Source organism: Phoenix dactylifera, chromosome 1, assembly GCF_009389715.1.
Source record: "Phoenix dactylifera cultivar Barhee BC4 chromosome 1, palm_55x_up_171113_PBpolish2nd_filt_p, whole genome shotgun sequence".
Classification (NCBI taxonomy): Eukaryota; Viridiplantae; Streptophyta; class Magnoliopsida; order Arecales; family Arecaceae; genus Phoenix; species Phoenix dactylifera.
In genome coordinates, this window is record NC_052392.1 from 38,654,338 (window position 1) to 38,675,119 (window position 20,782).

At 37.7% G+C, this 20,782-nt stretch overlaps 3 protein-coding genes across 3 annotated transcripts; 1 reads left to right on the plus strand and 2 right to left on the minus strand.

Moving 5' to 3' along the window:
- Window positions 1-536: 536 nt before the first annotated feature.
- Window positions 537-2,186, minus strand: LOC103719506 (ethylene-responsive transcription factor ERF020-like). Its single transcript, XM_008808785.4, has one exon. The coding sequence runs from the start codon at window positions 1,736-1,738 to the stop codon at window positions 1,256-1,258; it is 483 nt and encodes a 160-aa protein (XP_008807007.2). The 5' UTR covers window positions 1,739-2,186; the 3' UTR covers window positions 537-1,255.
- Window positions 2,187-5,614: 3,428 nt separating this feature from the next.
- LOC103719496 (protein ABHD11) lies at window positions 5,615-14,976 on the minus strand. Its single transcript, XM_008808772.4, has 13 exons — window positions 14,613-14,976; window positions 12,041-12,187; window positions 11,813-11,839; window positions 10,805-10,895; window positions 9,547-9,590; window positions 9,000-9,098; window positions 8,318-8,375; window positions 8,180-8,232; window positions 7,967-8,068; window positions 7,032-7,097; window positions 6,710-6,834; window positions 6,442-6,613; window positions 5,615-5,904 (listed from the first exon to the last, which is right to left on the minus strand). The coding sequence occupies exons 1-13, from the start codon at window positions 14,751-14,753 to the stop codon at window positions 5,830-5,832; spliced, it is 1,200 nt and encodes a 399-aa protein (XP_008806994.2). The 5' UTR covers window positions 14,754-14,976; the 3' UTR covers window positions 5,615-5,829.
- A 1,099-nt stretch (window positions 14,977-16,075) lies between these two features.
- Window positions 16,076-19,050, plus strand: LOC103719495 (pentatricopeptide repeat-containing protein At1g71490). Its single transcript, XM_026809401.2, has 2 exons — window positions 16,076-18,497; window positions 18,567-19,050. Exon 1 carries the CDS (start codon window positions 16,140-16,142, stop codon window positions 18,321-18,323), a length of 2,184 nt encoding a protein of 727 aa, XP_026665202.2. The 5' UTR covers window positions 16,076-16,139; the 3' UTR covers window positions 18,324-18,497; window positions 18,567-19,050.
- The last annotated feature ends 1,732 nt before the right edge of the window (window positions 19,051-20,782 follow it).

Here is a 20,782-nt window from a genome sequence, read left to right on the forward strand (position 1 = left end):
CCCATCCTCAAATAAATGGTATAATAATTCAACACAATTTCAACATACATAATTCATTTATTTAAAAATAATAGGAAAATATGTTTTTCTTAAAAAATTATCAGTAGAAATAGACCTATTCTCAATGAAGAGAATTGTTTTAGGGTTGTCTTTTCGTCTATCTGGACAATTTGTTTAAAAATTTATTAGTTATTTATGACCTGCATCTAGCACATGCTATGCTTGTCTTCTTATTTATGGAACATATGAGAAATCAAGAATTATTCCGCCCCCAATCTCCTGCATGGGGTTTTCTTTCCTATGATATCATTGTTACTCGAGATGAAGTCAAAACAATTTAGGTTGGTCTGATTTCAGCCTGCAGGAGCTGAATGCACACAAGGTTTTGCTCCAAGATCGACCTGGTTACGGTAATTTCATGGATCAAAAATTAGAGATTTAATAATGCTGAATATCCTCATTCGCCATTACTTAGATATTTGGTATTTAATTGCCATCTTTTATTGTAGAGACTTGTTGCAATTAGTATGTACGAGGAGGGAAATTAAACTCATAGATTTGGTTTTGCCAACTAGTTGTTGCTAATCCAGCAGTTTGGACTTCCTCACAGCCTAATAGAGCTTAGGTCTAGTGGTGTGATTATATATTGCTTATGTCCACTTTTTTAAAGATTATTTTGACAATTATAAGGTGTATTTGAAACTTTATTCACGGTTTATTCCCTAATCAAATCCTGCCTCTATCCAAGGAATTGATCCTTAAAAGCTTGACCTCTTATGCATGCAAGTCTTTGGATTTCTACCTGTACAAAAAGCTAAGCCACTAGTAGTCAAAAATTTTCATTGGATAGATCCTCTCCCACTTCTCCGTACTTGAAATAATAGCTAGTGATGTACACCACAAGTTCCCGAAAGCCACGTTTTTCTCTTCTTTTCTTTTTTTTTTATGTCACCAGATGCTGAGTTTGAAACGGAAGCAGGAAACAGTCAAAAAGTCTTCAAGCGATCAAAGTTCTGAACCATCCAGATATTAAGAAACAGCAAGAGCAGTATCTCAGGATTCTTTTTCTAGGAAAAAAAATTTCTAACCATTTTTTTCAAATAACAAAAGTCATAGCATATTTCCCCCCACTTGAAGTGGATCAAATAAGACCTTTCAGTATAGGCTTCTTCCCTCCTTAAAAACCAGGAATCGAACTTGTCAAATGGTGTCAAGTGTAGCTCTTCATCTCCAAGTTTAACTTCTGATAGCGATTCTACATATAGATGATATCCATGTCTTCATTGCATATATCTCCTCCAAGTTCACTCCCCTCATACAAATAACCATGCTCTCCACCCTCTCTCCCATTGACATCCTCCATTGCACCAACCTCAGCTCTCTGTGCCGGCGGCTGCATTTGGGCTTGGGGCACTCGGACCGCCAACTGCGCGTCGACCGCCATCCCGGAGTCCGACGCCACCCTCTGTATCGACGTCGGCGACAAGCCAGTCCATGGACACGTTGCGACGCGGTCGGGGAAATTGAGACCTTGCGACCAGTCAGGCCCTCTGAGGAAGAACACGGCGGTGTCATGGGCCACCGCTGCAGCCTCCGGGGTAGCGTAGGAGCCGAGCCACAGGCGTTCGTGGCTTCCCGGGACCCGGATCTCCGACACCCATTTCCCCCATTTCCGACGACGCACCCCTTTGTACTTCCTCTCACCGGCGGTGGCGGCGCCTTCTTGCGTTCGGCTCATGTTCACCGGAATCCGGCAGGTGGTTGGCGTTTATGCTTGGTCGAGCGTTCTTCTGTATCTCGAGCTAGGGATGTTTGAATTGGAGCTCATGTGTCTGTAGTTATATGAAGAGAGAGGGTGGTAAACCCCGGGGTGGACTTCTTGGATTTTTGTACAGGGGTTGACCAAGAATACTATTACCTATTGGGATGGGCATTTGGGTTCTTGGTCAATATTTTCGAAGTCAAAAATCGGTGAGGGAGGAGGAGGGTGGAATAGGTGGCTAGTATTTGCCATGCAATCTGAATCATATGGATTGGATTGGGATAAGGAGAGCACTTTGGTTTTGAGAATGGAGTCAACGTGGAAGAATGATATAAATATATAATATTACTTTGTGGCCTTCGGAGTCTACCTACAATTGGATTCAGCTTTGGGGGCTCATGTGTGACGTGGATGCTCACGCATGAATGTATGTAGCATATATCATCGATATAAGATGTAATGTTTACATTTACAATAAAAATTTTATTATTTGAGTTCCAAAATAAAAGCCGACAACATTGAATAATATTTATAAGGTGTAAATTATCTGCATACAAATAATTATGTACTTTAGAAATTGTTTACCTGTACATCAAGCTTTCTCTAATATATAGTGTTTTTTTTTTTTGGAAAAAAAAAAAAAGAGGAAGTGAACTACTTCCCCCAACGTTTATTAATATATAGTTTTTTTTCTGAGAAAAAAATATAGTTCTAATATCAGAATGTATCTGTTGATATTAGTTAGGAAAAAAAAAAAGCTTTACCATCAAAAAGAAAAACCACTTGATGGTAGAATCTATTCCAATACCAAAGTCTATTTAGTACAAAGGGTTTGTCTTGTACGTGCCCCTCGCCTGAGGACGATGCCACAGCTTTGCCACGTGGCTTATTCTAAGCGTTTCACGTCACAAAGTTGCAAAATATAATAATTTCCAAAAGTCATGGTTTCTTCTCGAAGGTGTCCACCGTCCACGAGACCAAGGCCATGCACTCTGGATCACGTGTTAAATTGACCACCCTTTTTCTTTTGAACTTTTTCTTTTGATGATTTCTAAATTTGGTATCACCATGTCGGCAGTTTGGCTTCCACATCAAGATTCTCAAGTCAAAATTTACTAAGATTAGGACAGTTCATAACCTATTCTAGACATATTTGGTTGGAAAGAGTTGAATTCTAAAATAAAAACAAAAATGAGTGGCTTTAATTTCCACCTTTGGTTGGAAGGAGGCCCATAGAAATAGATATATCCCAACCATCAAAATCAAGTCCCTACTTTTCTCTAGTATTCAAATTTTATTCAAATTCTAATCCTGATGCCAAATTAACGTATCGGAAAATATGGTCATTTCGATTTTTATTCTAATTTCAATTCTGAGTCCTGCATCACCATGTCGGCAATTTCACTTTCACATCAAGATTTTCAAATTAAAATCCACCGAGATTAGGACTGTCCATAATTCATTCAGGATATGTTTGGTTGCAAGAAGTTGAATTCTAGAATGGAAATAGGAATGAGTAACTTTTATTCCTACCATTTGGTTAGAAGGAGGCTCATAGAAATGAAAATATTCCAACCATCAAAATCAAGTCCCTACTTTTCTCTATTATTCAAATTATATTCCAATTCTAATTCTGATGCCGAATCAACATACCGGAGGATACGATCATTTTGATTTATATTCAAATTTCAATCCTGAGTTCCGCATCACTTTGTCAGCAATCTCACTTCTGCATCAAGATTCTCAAGTCAAAATCCACTGAGATTACGATAGTTTATAATCTATTCAAGACATGTTTGGTTGGAAGGAGTTGAATTTTAAAATGAAAATAAAAATAAGTGACTTTCATTTCCATCATTTGGTTGGAAGAATGCCCATAGGAATGGAAATATCCCAACCATCAAAATCAAGTCCTTATTTTTCTCTAGTATTTAAATTCTATTCCAATTCTAATTCTGATACCGAATCAACATATTGGAGGACATGGTCATTTTGATTTCTTTTTTAATTTTAATTCTGAGTTCTGCATCACCATGTTGGCAGTTTCACTTCCGCATCAAGATTCTCAAGTCAAAATCTACTGAGATTAGGATGGTCCATAATTCATTCAAGATATATTTGGTTGAAAGGAGTTGAATTCCAAAATGAAAATAGAAATGAGTGACTTTCATTTCCATCGTTTGGTTGGAAGGACGCCCATAGGAATGGAAATATTCCACCCATCAAAATTAAGTCCCTACTTTTCTCTAATATTCAAATTCTATTTCAATTCTAATTCTGATGCTGAATCAGTATATCGGAAGATATAGTCATTTTGATTTCTATTTTAATTTCAATTCTGATTCTAGTGATGAACCAAATGCAGCCTCAATAGATTTAAACTTCTTCCTATTGACGAACCAACCAACTCATGGAATCATTTGTTAACAATTCTTCAATATTTTTTCATTTAGTTGTGAATAATTGATTACCAAAATATAAAATTCATGAATAATCAAAAGTTTCTTGATTAAACTTGTCAGTGGCTTGCAACCATCTACGCTACCAAACACCATACAACTTCTAATGAGTTTGCGCTCTTCCCCAAGCCATTTCCAGTAGAACTCGACGCGTGGGAGTGGAAGTAATAAGAAATTAAATAATAAAAGATTTTTTTTTTGCATGAATATCCTATTAAATATCGAATTTTATATGAATATCCTTCCAAAAGTATTAATTACATATATATCCTCATAAAACATATGTTTTGCTATTTTGGCCATTTTTTTATCTTTGTTTTTGCATATGTACCCACGTCATATAACGTCGTTAAAAAATTAACAGTTTCAAATTAAGATAACCAACATATCCTTAATAGATAGATGTAAAAAAAAATATTTATAAAACGATCACGATGAAGGATAAAAAAGTAATTTCAAAATTTTATTCTATTTTTAATTTAAATAAATATTGTTTTTATTAACGGTGTTGAAACAACCGTTATATTACGAGCATTCATGCAAAAACAGTATTTTATGAGGGTATGAAAATAAATATAAGTTTTAAGAGGGTATTTACACAAATTTAAATTTTTAGAAGGGTATTGATGTAAAAAAAAAACTCAAAAATAAAATAAAACGAAACTTATTGGGGCGGTTGCCAACAGTTAAAGAGGAGGTTAACGACCGTTGCCATAGGAAAGCTCCTAGCCATCCTTGCCACCCATTTCCCACACAAATCCTTCAAGCTTTGGCATCTCCTAAGACTTACGTGTTTCCTTTGTTGTCCTTGCTGTCGGCCTAGTTTCTGTCTCTTTTATGATGCGTTGAAGACTTTGCAAGTATGATGCACATGTTTTCATAGCGTAAATTATGATGAAAATAGTTTACAATTTGATGGCATCTTTATATCTAACCTAATGGTTTGGCAGTCTTTTCTGAAAACAAAAATTTGATTAGAAGAGAGAGGAATTGATTGAGATGCATCGATCATGGTTCGGGCTTATAAGATACTGCTCAGGTACAAATACAGAAACTTCTTGTATGAGAAAAGGAGAACTTTTTATTATTTGTATCTCATCGGTTTTTAGCCTTCATGGTTGATGTTCTTAAACATTAAATTATTATCTTCGGCCGCATATCTACATTTTTAAACATATTATTTTAATGGCATAGAGGTCGACAGTCTTTTTTGAAAATTAAAAAAAAAAATAATTTGGATGGTTACCTGAACTTTCTTTTCATCATGTTGGTAATGCAAGCTATGGAATGCCCATAGATCTTGCAATCAAGAAAACAATGGAGATTGGTGCCAAAAGCTGATTAGTCTTGCAATGATAGAGAATGAAAATTCAAGAAGATCATTAGAAGAACATATCATTAGAAGAGAGATGCCTTCATATAATTGAATAGAATTATAAATCTGCAGAAAATAGGGTCGAAAGTCGATCATACATAATTAAATGGATCAATGAATAAACTTGTGTTTACAGGAAAAAACTTTGCAGTATACTTCCTCTTCTATTTTTGTGTCCGGTGGCATGGCCTCCATATCGGAGTTCGTGTATCTGAGCCTAAATAGCACAGACATCACATACTGGGTCTCAGTAGCTGGAAAGAGGAAGAAAGAATCCTAAAGAGCCCATCCGGGTTGTCTGCATGCACCTGAAAGGCAAAACTAGAGAGTGAGACGCATTGTTGGAGCTACCTCACGATTGCCATGCCTAGGAAAAGATAATAACATGAAGCCGAGTTCCAAGCCATTCTTAGAAGAAGAAGAAGAATAGTTTCCTATATTTTATCGGAGATAAAACAACATAGATTAGAAGATTGTAGCAGATCAGCCCATAAGATCATGGAATGTAGAAGAGCAACAGGCATATCTCAGCTTTTCAGAGAGGGGAAAAAAAAAAACTCAGTTTGCCAAAAGAACTGCCCAAAGCTGAAATCAAGAATGTTTTTTCCGGCCGATTTAACTACAGGTAAATATCAGCTTTTCACAGAGTAAAAAGAGTTTACCAAAACGAGCTGCCCAAAGCTGAAATGAGTATGTTTTTCAGGCTAATTTGCAACCCCAATGTTCTTCATTGCATGGCCACCCACCCCAGGAGGATGACGAGAGGGTTGGAACAATGGACATTATAACCACAAAGCCTATTTGTATCAGAAGCAAAATGCCATAAAGTAAGCTAGGTAGCATACCCAGTGTCCCGCATCTTCAAGTACATGCATCTCAACTCCAGCTCCCTCGTCTGCAGCCAACTCCTCTGCAGCATGAATCCTTTGAAGATCTTCAAGAGCCCATCTGTGCAAACTTCTTTCAGCTTTCAAGAAATTCACATGAACCCCCCGGGGCACATTCTCCACAGTTTCCCTGCGCATGTTAAAATAATGGTCAGTAGTAGAAATTTAAATTAAGATAACTTCCAATAATCTTAATTCAAACATCATATCGCTCAAGGGGTATCACCAGAGAATTGTTTCTTCATATGACTTGTACATCTCAGCAATGCCCTTGAGGTCAAAAATCCATGAGAAGCCTGGTGGCAATGATGAACCAGTCTGACTAACTGGCCGGAGATTTGTCACCACCCACTGAGACAAGTAAAAAAGGAGCAACCTAATTAGCCTGCCAAGCAAGCAGCTGGACCTATTTTTCCTCCTTTTTCTTTTAGTCTTTTCCCAAAATCCAACTAAGCCAAACTGCTATAACTGGTAGTCTTACTATGCACAATATCATGTCTGATTATGAGAATTGCTACAAATGGTCAATATTCATATTGAAAGTATACCCTTGCCACATCTGTAGAAAATCCTTCTCGAACTAGAGCATCCACCACTTCATGCTTTGATGAAACCTGCAATGAACTCAAGGTTTCAATCCAAGAGCAGCCATGAAATCAAAGCTTCAATTCAAGACCAGTAATATAATGTTAGTGAATTTTGAACCAACTTGGTAAAGCAATGAATGGTGGGATGGAGAAAGGGAAAGAGAAGAGGAAGTTAGGGAGACCATAGTAATGGTTTCAAGTTTCAACATTACTGAATCCTTTATATAGTGGGCATTTCTACAGTTAAGGAAGAAGTTTGAGGGATTATACAAAGCTCATAGATCCCATAAGATTTTTAGGATATTACAACTCTACTCCAGATGGGATCCAGTAACACCCCCCCCCCCCACCCCCCGGGCACCCGCCCGGGCAAAATAAAAAAATAAAAAAATAAAAAACAAAACTCCACAAAAAAGAAGAAGAAAAAGAGAAAAGCCTTCCACCTGCAAGGGAGATTCTCATCAAACAGGTCCTACATCTTAAGACATGATCCAGTATACTGTATAATTGAATGGATCAAAAATGTTTTTCTACTAAATATCATATGATACATTAAACGCCACCAACCACTGAGTGTAGGTTTATAATGAAGAAACATTTTCTCAATAAATAAAAGCACTCAAAGATCATGATTTGACAGGAAACTCCACCATATGGTGACTGGTAATCAAAGTATAAGTTCAACCCGCCAGTATGTGGTTGCCAAGCAGTATATTTTTTTATTTTAATTCAAGTAAGAATATCTTGATGTCCTACGTAGCAAATCTGACACTTTATGTTTGCCTTGTCAAGTAAAAACTCAATATATTTGTGAACAAGAAATGATAAATCTGTGTCACTTAACATTTTTGCATTATGGATAATAAATAGAACCAATTTACTGGGAAAAATCTTACCTGTTGTGGCATGCTACTTAGAAAAGAAATCAGTTCACCAGGATGATCTTCACCATCTCCACCAGGGCGAACTTTCCCAGGAGTAGCATCAAGAACCCAGACCTTCAAAGAAGAAAGCATTATTAAATAAAAATGTTTTTAAAACATTGAATCAAGTAACAAAGATATAGGACAGAACATATAGGGTCATGAACTATCAAATTTTAATCTTACCCTGACAGGTCGAGCAAGAGGTTTTGCAGCTTGTTCTACCATGCTTAAGGCAACTGAGCAGCATATGTTACAAATGCACAACAGAATGATTTAGTGCAAAATAATCTTATTTTCCATAGAACTTGCAAATGAAAGTACCTTTGCCACCAAAACTGTGACCAACTAAGACTCGAGGGGTTACTCTGAGTTGTGCCACCTGTTTCAGGCAAAACATGTCAGTTAAATCCATTGTAATAACAAAGAAAGAATGAGATAACAACCTGCAATAACTCTTAAAATCATAAAATAATAAGAAATAATGGTGATTAAACTAAGGTCGATGCACAGAAACAATAATATGCATAGAAAATTAACAACCTCCAATAACTCTTAAAATAATTTTCTATATCCATGTCATTCTTAGGATGATTCTTTATCCTCGTACATAACCCAAACATCGATTTTAAGTCAGACAAATAGACTAAGGTCTAAAGCCAAATAGATAAAAGTATATGCTCGCAACTTGAACTAGCTAAATAATTCATTCAATATTAATATCTCTGCATAGGGTTGCAAGTATGTGCCTTCATTAGATATGCAAAAGATTTCCTAGGTGGGTTCTCATAAAGTTTGTCATTTCAAAATTGAGTACTAAATATGTTATTCTGAAGAAAGATAACAGGAGTGTAGAGTGCATGCAAAACCTTTACAAGTAAAGATCAAGAGGGTTCTCATAAATTTTGCGACTTCAAATATGAGTATTAAATATGTTATTGTGAAGCATTAGATAAGAGGAGAGTAAACTACACGTGAAACATTTACAAGATCAAGAAATACGCACGAGCTTTAGAACATCAAGAGCAGCTGAAGCAACAGTATGCGGTCCATGCTTCTTAATTGATGCTGAATCACCATGACAACGCAAATCAACCAAAAGAAACTGCACTAGCCATAGTGGACAACAAAATTGGTGAACAAGTATAACAATAATCATTATAAGGATGCACAGTAATATCCAAATTTTAAATGTGGGACCATTTGCTAAGCAAAAATATATGTATGCTGCTCAAGTAAAAGCATGACCAAACATGAAAAGTGAACTAAGCATTAGGTGGTAGAGAAGAACAAAACTTGCTTTGTCCATGCTTCGCTACCACGAAATGCAAGTCTGTGATTGGTGATCACACAAGGTTCTCCCATAATTCAAGAACTGGAAGGAGCAGTTATAGGACTGGAAAGGAACATAGAAATGCATAGATAGGAGAAATAACAACTAGCCAAAGCAGTGTTCAGGGCAAGTGGAGACAAAGATGTGCAGAAATGGAAAGAAAGAGGTGTGACGAAGTGATAAGTGACAAAGAGGTCTCCTTAGGTAGTAGGTAAAATACCTGCCACGTGGGAAATTCTTGAGCCAATCTCCTTGCAAAAGATCCTGAGAAAATTTGAGCCATCACTGACATGCATCTAGAAGAAAATTCAAAAATATACTGAACATACATAAATTAGAACCACAACTACATTTGTGTTTATGTAAGTACTTGAAGATATTCAATAATGATGTTTCACATATGTATAACTTTTCAATAACCAGATCAGAACATTCCCAATTGAGAAAATTGAGAAAATGTATTAGTTCTCCAAGCAGATGGTCTATACCCAAAATTTGGAGACTCTTCACGCATAACAGTTTGTAAATCAATGAAATGGAAATGACTTCTCATAAACAAGGGGACTAGATATATTAATAAGCAATAACATTGCAAGGGTGGATTAAATTTTAAAGAACCAGCATTTTTGCATTAACCATAGCCAACCCACTGTGTGGTGGAAGTGTTTGATGCATCAAAAACATGTAGCCTGCTAATGGTAGAAAGATATGTAAAGATAATGAGGAGCATCCTACGGATCCTTTAAAATTGAAAATAAGGAAAAAAAAGTCTGCAAATAATTTCTTAAAATTTGGTAACAAGAGGCATTGGCATTTTTCTTTTCCATTAAGAGTGCAAAAAAGTAAGAATTGAGGAAATACATACATAAGTTGCCAGACCAAAGATTTTTTAAATAGGGAAATGTTATCCCCATTAAAAGGGCCAATCACCTGGTGCAAAAGACTAATGCCAACATTGCACAAAATACAAATCAGTAACATGACAGCCAATATTTACAAATATACAAACTGACTAAGGCTAAGTAACTCAGAATAGTTGAGTTGGAGACTTGAACCAAATATTAGTATCAAAAGTAATCAGCATTTCTTCAATGAATAGTGAGATCTGTTCTGTTAAGCAGGGCCATTTTCACATGTTAGGTTCTGGAATCCACTCATTGTAATGAAATCTTGCATGAAATACATTAAAACATGCAGCAGAAGCTTTCAGTACTAACAATATGAATAGGAAAAGACCTCGACCACAAAACAGTACCAATCTTTGGTGAGCAGCCATATTTGTTCATTGCTTTAAACTATAAAATTCAGTCAAAGATTAATCTTCTTAATTCAAATGTGCAAATTTATCCAAGAATATCTGACAAGTAAAATTGAATGAGGGTGATAAATTTATGCAAGCATGATAGAATTATAATCTTGGGAGGAACCACAGCATTAAGGAAACATCAGGACATTAAAAGTACAAGTAGTTTACTAACCCCAATTCTTCCTGCCACCAAGAATTCCATGCAGGAGAACAGCAGTAGGCGGATCAGGCACTGACTTGTCCATAAAAGAATTCCACTCAACCTGTTCCAAAAAAAATAAGAAAAGATTAGTATATGAAATTTATACAGGCCCCACAGATTATGCTTGACCAGAAGTTTAATACATAAGAGACCCATTAAGCTTTAATCAAAAAACAACTGGAAGACGGTGGTGATTATTTGGCGATCATCCTTGCTGCATGCTATGGCATATGCGAGTAATTACTCACTAGTTATTTGGTAATCCATCTAGTATGGAATTCCCACAAGGCACACTCTACTCTTAGGTGTAACTTGAACTGTAAGTGACATGTAAATTCATCAACTGAATCGACATAATAAACATGATAAGAATTTTAGAATCTGAGATAAACATCATTTTATCAAATTTATAAGCCATGATGCATCCTCTGACCATTTGAATAATGAGGTTTCTACTGTGTTAAGGAAACATGATATAAACGCAGTTTTTCCCCCCCCAAAACATCCACAAATCAGTCTACTTATACTGTCTTCTAGCACGTACCTCTTTGCAAGAGAAAAATTTATTATGGATGATGGAATAGCATGAGTATATCCTTTTTCCAATAAATGTCAAGAAAACATTACGCATTGCTTCTACAGAAATCGCTATTCTGGTGAAAAATGGTCTAATAATCCACAAGAAAAGGCTAAAAGATAAATATTAAAAATCGTTGGCATTAAATTACCCTGCTTATGTAATATGTTCTGAATTTGCAGAAAATTTGACCGGTCATAAATGTCACATTACTCTAATTTCAATCTCCACTGATTATGACTACAAGTGAAAAGTGTCAATTACCGATCGAATAGAAACAGCTGAATTATTATATCTAAACAGTATGACAAACAAATAACATTTACAAGAAAATTCAAATACTCATGAAGTCAACAAGCAACCAAAAAGGTGAAGGGAGGTGGATTTGACATTGAACTTACAAGGCTTCCTTGAACCAGATCATAAGCCTGCAAAAGATAAAGAGCTAAATTTAATTTAGTAAGAACTAAGACATCAAAACTCTAAATTTTTGAAAAGACATCATTGTATATAATCCTTCAATCAACTCTTCTAAAAGTCAAATTAATCTTTGCATATTTTAACATTTTAGTAGTTATTATCCAAGTTATTTCATCCTTGGTATGTCCAACAATAAAGTTACAAATTACCAGCACTCCGCTAGATTTGGCGACATCTGGATGCTGAACAATTTTCTGGCCTAGTAAAGCCATACGAGTGCTAAATCTTTGATGGGATTCCAAAGGTTTCATCCTGGAACTGTTTGCAAATAACCGGCCAACATGGTATGCCTCATCCTAAAACCAACCACAGAAATGAATGTAAACAGAACAGAATTTCCTCATAACAGGTTTCTATAATAAATGGAGAAGAGAGAGGCAACTGCCATATAATCACCTCTGTTTTCAGAAAGAAGACAGTGCCTAACATCAAAAAAAAAATCGACACAATCAACGGCAGCCAGATTATTATTTGCAAGGATATTAGGCTCATTCCACTGAAAGGACCACTCAGATCACTGACCAAGCATTTACTTGCAGGTATAATTGAACTGTCAAAGTTGCAACAGCATGATAGGTTTTACCTTTCTGAGACAGAAATATCATAATTTACCCATTCTTTCAAAAGGCCCAAAGACAAAATCTGAAAGGGTGGATGCTGCACCTTCAACACAGGTGTAAACAGGCAAATTATCACGGCACAGAGTTGCTATTCTTCATTATTTAAAATTAAACTAATACTTTTTTCTATTTTAAAAAAGAAACACTTAACCATTGAGTTGTCATGGTCACTGACAATCTAACTCATTTCCACCAGTAATCCGATCCATTTGCATCCCTAAACAAGTTTAGTAATTTTCTTTAAGGAAGTTATCATATAAGTGGATTTCAGGTGTACCCTAAACATGCACCTATGAAACAAGACTACAACCTTAGCCACATCTCAGTTGTAGTTACTAGTAGAAGAATGATTTGTTTACATTCTTTTATACTAATCGTAAACTTCAATCTTATAAAGTTTCAGGCAAACCCAGTCAGTGGGGCATATCCAAAATTTCCCCCCAAAATCCTCCAGCTCAAAAACCGCAGAGTTCCACTTGGAAACAAGTCAGAACACCAAGATACCAACATAGTCCAATTATGTAGCAAGGCATGTTCAATTCAGAGTAATGGATGCAAGAATGATTGAAGTGCACAAACATGTAAATCCTCCATGATGAGTTTTCAGAATGTGTTGCAAAAGCCTTATTAAGGGAAATCAAGCTAGGGATGAGCAAGCCTCAAGTATTAATAGCACTATAGTACTGCACCAAAAACCTTTTTTAAAAAAGAAAACTATCACTGTAAAGTATACCTTGCTCCGTTATGTTATTATAATGTGAGTAATGGGCTGAACTTTTACTTGAAACTGAAACTGAAATGCTTCATTTTCACTCAACCAATCCAAAACTAGGGTCAGTTTTGGACTTTAGACTGAAACAAACTAATTAGGCCAACTGCATCATATAACAGAGCAAGTTTATCAATAATTCCAATTCCATCTCTCATGATACAAACTAGATAGAGCCAGTGTCTCTCGCTTTTTCAAGCCATGTGTGCTGTCCATAGAAGATACTGAATGAGAATTAATAGCTTACTGTTACTGGTTACGGAGCCAAATGACCAAATAAGCTACATCCCACTTGACACATGGATCTTGGGTAGACTCAACCTGATCCACCTTGTGTGAACATAAAATTGTAAGTTCATATTAGAACGACTGGCTAACTGATTGTAGTTTAAAGTTCTGTATGCATTTAAGTCTCATAGTAATCCTCCTAAAGGCCCCTCACTTCACCTGCTTTCTATATGGGCTTTGCAATTTAGCACAAGTCCTTCCAAGCAGACCTAGCCATGAGTATTGCAGAACCAGAAAAGATCAGCAGTTGTCCATAGAGTGCATGCTGACTGTAGATAAATGCGCGCAAGCATGTTTATACCATATCAAAGCCTAAGTTGTTGAAGTTCAGCAACATGCAAACTTGCGATAGTCAAAGAAAACAGTAGTTTTGGTAAATAACCTCGGCATTATGTGCTGCTTACAGCTATCACTAATTAAGATAGACTAAAGCTTGTTTCAACCCAACTACCACCTAAGTTTTAGGTTAAGATAATATGTTCCTCCCATGAACTTTAGCTCATATTATTGATTATTGGAGCAGTAGTTGAGCTACAAAGCTCTATAAGCACACATGACTGAATTGGCTTCTACCAAAACAGGGGACTAAACTGTGAAATAACCAAAATCCCCCTCTCATCAAGAGCTATTATTCACAAACTTGTAAGAAAATTTTTGCTATTTCACCAACATCAAGCTTCCAGATTCCTTTTCTATAAATTCAAACTTATTAATTAATCAAATTCACAACAACTGCTAAATTATAAGCACGCTCATTATTATGATCTTAACTGCAGTTATTGCATTTAAATTTAGGATCATCCACGCTAATAACCAGCAGATTTTTGCAAAGCATTCGTCAATGTAAATTAAGAGGAAAAAGGGAAAAGGCACCAATTTTGTAACTAAAATTCGAATCCGATTCCGAGATAAAAGTTTACCACACCTGCAATCCGATTTCCTCTCGCCAAAAAACAAAGCAAAATTGTTTTTTTCTCTTCGTAAATGAGCAAAGAACATAGGATTGTATTTAAAAAAGAAAGCAACTTCAAGATCCGATCGAACCTTTGAAGACCTCAAAATCCGAAGCGTCACCCTTCGATCGATAGAGGCAGCAGCGAAGATCCCCATCCCCTTTCCTCCACCACCAGCCACCCACCTCGGCTCGCATCCGCACATCACCCCAAGATTCGAAACCCCCGCCATTTCGATCGAAGGACTAATGCTGCGCTCCCGTAGAGGAAATCAGGTTTCGAAATTGTAGAAATTAGGGTTTCTCCGCCTCTCCGATCGTTTTCGTGGAGGAGGGCGGAGAAGCCGAAGTCGGCGACGCGAGCGTCCCCGACCACGTGGCGCGGCGGCGTTACAGGCAGACCGCGTGCGCCGTTAAGACAGTGGGCCGGGTTGACCCATGATCCGGACCGATCCCTTTCCGGATTTGATTCCTAAAATTAGATCTGTCCTATTTTTCATGTTAAATCTAAATTTTCTAAATTCCGACCTAATCCAATCCGAACCTAATAAACTATCAAAGTGCTGGCCCAGCCGCCCAGCTTAGTGCTTAAGGCTCCGGCCCAGAGTGCTTAAGAAGTTTGTTTTTTTTTAAAGATGTAAAGGAAGACAAAAAGAAGTCATCCGATTTTTATTGAAGATTAGAGTACTTAAGAAGTTGAGAATCTCTCGTCTATATGACTCTAACTCCCTTCTATTCCATCGGTTTCATATTTTGATTTTCTGCTGAACTTCATCTCTTGCTGTCTTCCATCCAGCTAATCATATTTTCAGTACCATTATTATGTTTTCTACATATTGCTACTTCTTCTTATTACATATTTTGTGCATATTTAGTAGATTTTTTATTTTTAATTATCAAAAGTAGAGTATAAATCTTCAAAGAAAACAAAAAAGAAAAAAAAAAATCCCTTTCACCTTCCTTTTCAAAATAAATTTCTCAAATCTCACATCCCTTTCTAGTCCTCCCAGCTCCATCTACATATAAGATGCTTGCTTGGGTGTGGGAAGGAGAAACCTTGAAGAACTTACGGCTCGTTTGGTTCGCGGAAAGTATTTTCCCTCCTAGGAATATGATTCCTGGGAATCAGATTCCTAGGAAGAGGATACCTAGGAAAGTATTTTTGGCATGTTTGGTTAACCATGGGAAAGTGACAAATTTCCAAAGTGCTTATGTTTGGTTGACCATCCACTTTCCTAGGAAAGTTATGTATAATTCCTATTATGCCCTTAATAAAAATTAGGTCTTTAATGCCTCTTTAATGCTTCTTTAATGCTGAAGGGTTTTTTTGGGAAAAAATAAAAAAGGAGTGATTCCCACCTCATGGGAAAGTAACTTTCCCATGTTTCTCATGGGAAAGACTTTCCCATGAAATGTGGGAATCATATTCCCATGGGAATACAACTTTCCCATCTCTCTCCTTTGAAAACTCCAACCAAACAAGAGGCATTTCATTACTTTTCCGTTGACCACACTTTCCCCCCTCCTTTTTCTGCGAACCAAACGAGCCCTTAAGGATTTTGGCTGCAATATAAGCAAGTCTAATATGAAAGTTGGGAGCACCAAGCACCCAAACTTTGATGTCCACTCCATCCCTTCTCTCCAAAACCCAAGCCCATATCCAAAAACCATGGAAGAACCCCCTTCCACTCCCCCACCCCAACATTCCAACTCCACAAGCATCAAAATCCCAAGTAAATCAAGAAGAAGAACAATCCCCCAGCGTTCCTCCCCTCTCCAACCATCCCCTTCACTCCCTCATAGACTCCATCAAATCCTTCTCCTCCCATGGCTGCCTTTCCAAGGCCTTCACCACCTTCTCCTTTCTCCGCCTCCACCCCTTCTCCTGCGCCCTCCTCCCCCGCCCCCTCTCATACCTGCTCTCCTGCTCCACCTCCCAGAGAGCCCTCCCCGAGGGCCACCAGCTCCATGCCCTTATCCTCTCTCTTGGCCTCCAAGACCACCCTTCTCTTCTCCCCAGGCTCACCACCTTCTACGCCACCTTTGACCTCCTCTCCGACGCCCGTGCTGTAGTCTTTTCGTCGAACACCTTCCATGTCCTTCCATGGAATCTGCTCATCTCCGCTTGGGTTCGAGATGGCTTCCCTGCGGACGCCCTCCTCGCCTACAAAGAGATGGTTCGGAGGGGCGTCGAGCCCGATCACTTCACTTTTCCATCCGTTCTCAGGGCTTGCAGCGAGGTTCTTGACCTGGATTTGGGAAGGGAAGTGCATCGGTGCATCGAGAACAGTAGCATGGGGTGGAATTTGTTTGCTTACAATGCTTTGGTGGCAATGTACTGCAAGTGCGGGGAGCTGGTCCTTGCCCGCAAGCTGTTTGATGAGATGCCTGAGAGAGATGTGGTGACTTGGAATTCGATGATCTCGGGCTATGCTTCAAAGGGGATGTGGGAGAAAGCTTTTGAATTGTTTGAAATGATGCGGGCGGAGGGCTTGGAGGTGAACTCCGTGACTTGGAATACAATCGTTGGAGGCAGCTTGCAGATGAGTAATTATGGAGAAGCACTGAGACTGATCTCGCAAATGAGAGCGAGTGGGTCTGATATGGACTTTGTGACATTGATTGTTGGCTTGAATGCATGTTCTAGGATTGGGTCTCTGAGATTGGGGAAGGAGATTCATGGGTTCGCAATTCGTACCTTTTGCGATGGTCTTGAGACTGTGAGGAATGCATTGATCACAATGTACTCGAGATGTAAGGATATGGACTCTGCTGATGTTTTGTTTCGGATGGCTGAAGTCCGGAGCTTGGTGACATGGAATGCTATGATTGCGGGCTTCGCCCTCTCAGAGAAAGCAGAGGAGGCTTCCCAGGTTTTCCGAGACATGATCTACTCAGGAGTTGAGCCAAATTATGTGACAGTTGTGACCTACCTTGCTCTCTGCGCTCGTGTTGCAAACCTCCAGCACGGGCGAGAGCTCCATTGCTTCATAACCAAGCATGGATTTAAGGGCTACCGGTTGTTGTGGAACTCTCTCATTGACATGTACTCAAAGTCAGGCAGGATCTTGGTAGCTCGAAAAGTCTTTAACGTGATGAGTGACCGTGACGAGGTCTCCTACACTTCGATGATTGCAGGGTATGGAATGCAAGGTGAAGGAATCACTGCATTGAAGCTTTTTGATGAGATGATTGATAGTGGGATCAAACCAGACCATATAGCCATGGTGGCTATCCTCTCAGCTTGCAGCCACTCAGGACTTGTATCCCAAGGCCAGACACTCTTTGAAAAGATGCTCCATTCTTACAACATTGTGCCGCGAATGGAGCACTACTCTTGCATGGTAGATTTATTCAGTCGAGCAGGTTTATTGAGGAAGGCAGAGGAAATTCTTGATAGAACACCATTCCCACCGACGTCTGCAATGTGGGCAGCTCTTGTTGGGGCATGTCAGGTCTATGGGAACACAGAGATTGGGGAGAGGGCAGCGAGGAAGCTGATGGAGATGAGGACCGACAACGCCGGGCACTATGTTTTGATTGCTAACATGTATGCAGCTGCCGGGTGTTGGGAAGAACTAGCGAAAGTGAGGACAGTGATGAGAGACCTGGGGGTTAGGAAAGCACCAGGTCTGGCATGGGCTGATCTGGGGAACGGATTCCATCCATTTGTTGTGGGTGATAGATCAAATCCGCTTGCTCCTGAGATCTACGAGATGTTGGAGGGGTTGACTGACCAAATGAGGGATGCTGGATATTTTGGCAATCTGGATTTGTGGTTAGAGGAGGAAACTAAGGGTTAAAGTTGGGGAGAAAGTCCAAGTTGTAAGTAGAACTCTGAGATGAAATTCTCAAAGACGAGGATTGAGGAGGAAGTCTTCTTTTATATTTTTTGTACATAAATTTATAACATCCTCCATTCAGATGATTGGTTTGACTAATATTGATGGTCATGGATACCAGAGGAGAAATTTAAGGTCCTCTTCTCTGCCTACTGACTCTTATGGGATGTCTTCTGCAACTTATTGTGTTCTGATTTTCTTCAGGAATCATTTTATGACAAGAACTGCAGCAAAAGCTGGTGATTTGGCACATTTGGATTGACCTCTTCAATTATGTTGTTACCAATGATGTTCGACAGAATCCACACCTGTTTATCTGCCGGCGATGCTCATCCTAAATGACTGGCTTTAGAGTGGATGTGGGTGAAAAAAGACTAGAATGCAAAAACAGGAATTCCATGATCAGAATCTGGTTATACAAGGACACTTTAAACATGAAGCCCGCATCCCAAGCTCAAGCTACTAACACCAGAAAGCTCCCGGAACTGATGAAGCAGTTGGGCACCTACAGATAATTTAAATTGAGGAAGCAGGAAAGAGAAGAAAATTCATTTTTCTTAAAGTTCTTTGGAGCATATTTTCAGCGATTTGTTTGGAGATTAAAAAAGAATACGGGGGTCAATGTTTCTTGGATTTTTTTTTTTCCTTTTTGTTATGAAATTACTATATTATGACTTCTTTGCCTTGAGAGCTTTTCAGTAAGATTTCGTCAAGGGGCTAAAAAATGGTTCACCAAGTTCTAGGGAAGTACTAATTCTAGACCACAGAGTTAACTAGTTTTATCCACATCTTGCATGGATTTTTTTGTGTGTGTCAAATTAGGAGGGGCTAATCTCACATGGAATAAGCTCTTGCCTATGATTTGTACCAGGATAACATAATCAAGCTTCAAAAGGGTCCTATTCGCTGTTTATGTGGAATTGCAGATGGGAGACAAATATGAAGCTAGAGAATTAGTATAGTTTACAATGTAATTATTTATTGTATGATTCTAGTGTTATCATTTATTTTTTAAAAATTTCGAATGAAACTTTCATGAACCACAAGCACAAGCAGATCCAAGAATATCAGTGAGAATAATGATGAGAAAAATTTGAAAGATGAGAGTTGCCACCGGCATTGAGAGACTAGAGATCATTCTAGTACACTTAGCCAGAATGTGGAGATGGATGGACTTAATTTTGTGGTTGTGTCCCTCAATCTCGGGTCCATCTTTTATAGAAGTGCTCCTGACATTCAGATTCCATAATGAGAGAAAAGTTGCAACAACTCCATTTCATCCCTTCTCCAACGGATAGATTAGTTCTGGATAAATTAATTTTCAACTCAATCACAAGGGCCAACAAATAAAAATTCTAGCCCTTAAAAAGATTATAATCCTGATTCCTAGGCACATACAATGCATCCGAGGTAAATCATGGATGGCTCTAATCGTAATCATGTGAGAGATGTCTATGATTGTAGTCTGACCTTAAAATTCTAGATGTGTATTTTTATTAAATTTCTCTCCAGTAAAAGCTTGAGGTGTGTTTTTGAGAACCCGACAAGCAGGAATATTAGACTTTGTACGGAGGCTCAAGACCACAGATGAAGCCTCCGAAGTTCGCTGTTTTAACAGCAAAGCACCAGTGAGAGCCAAGCTGCTTGGGGAAAGAAAACAAAAGAAGTAACATGCCTAGCCACCCCACGGCCTCTATTTAATTGTCTCAACACCTTTGTCCTCATTTGTATTAATTAAATAAACGTAACCAGAAAAAGTCAAATAAAGGAAACCAAGATTACTATATGAATCTTGTGGGGAAAGATTAAATATAACGAATGAACGACCCTCAGCAAACAACTCAAAGAAGCAGGTCAATGCCTTTGTAATATATGTCAATTATGAGAAAATTCATTGGCTTGAGGACTCATTTAGTTCGTAGAAAGAAAAAAAAAAAATTTTTTTTTTACAGTATTTAAATAATTGAAATAAAAAAGTAGCTTTTTTTTTATAAACATAAGATTTTTATATTTTATGTAAAAAAAATTCATATGGAACATAGAAAAATCTAATTCTCATCCTACTGAGAATTGGATAATTTTTTTTTCAAAAATCCTCTTAAACTTTTAGATAAAATAAGTTAAAATCATTTTCTTTATTAAGAGCATAATAAATATTTTATATAAATTTTTTAAAAAAATAGATACTCAATCAAACATAAATCATTCTATAATGTGCTGATCTTTTATGGTCAACTAAACATACAAAAACTATTTTATCAGATATCATCAAGATCCATCTATCTAAATATCATCATATACATCTAGAAAATCGTATACTTTACAAGAAGCCTGTACAATTCGAAAAAGAATTTTTATTAATAAAAAAAATCTACTTCAACTGATATGCCTTTAGGCACGGCCATACATAACATAAAAAT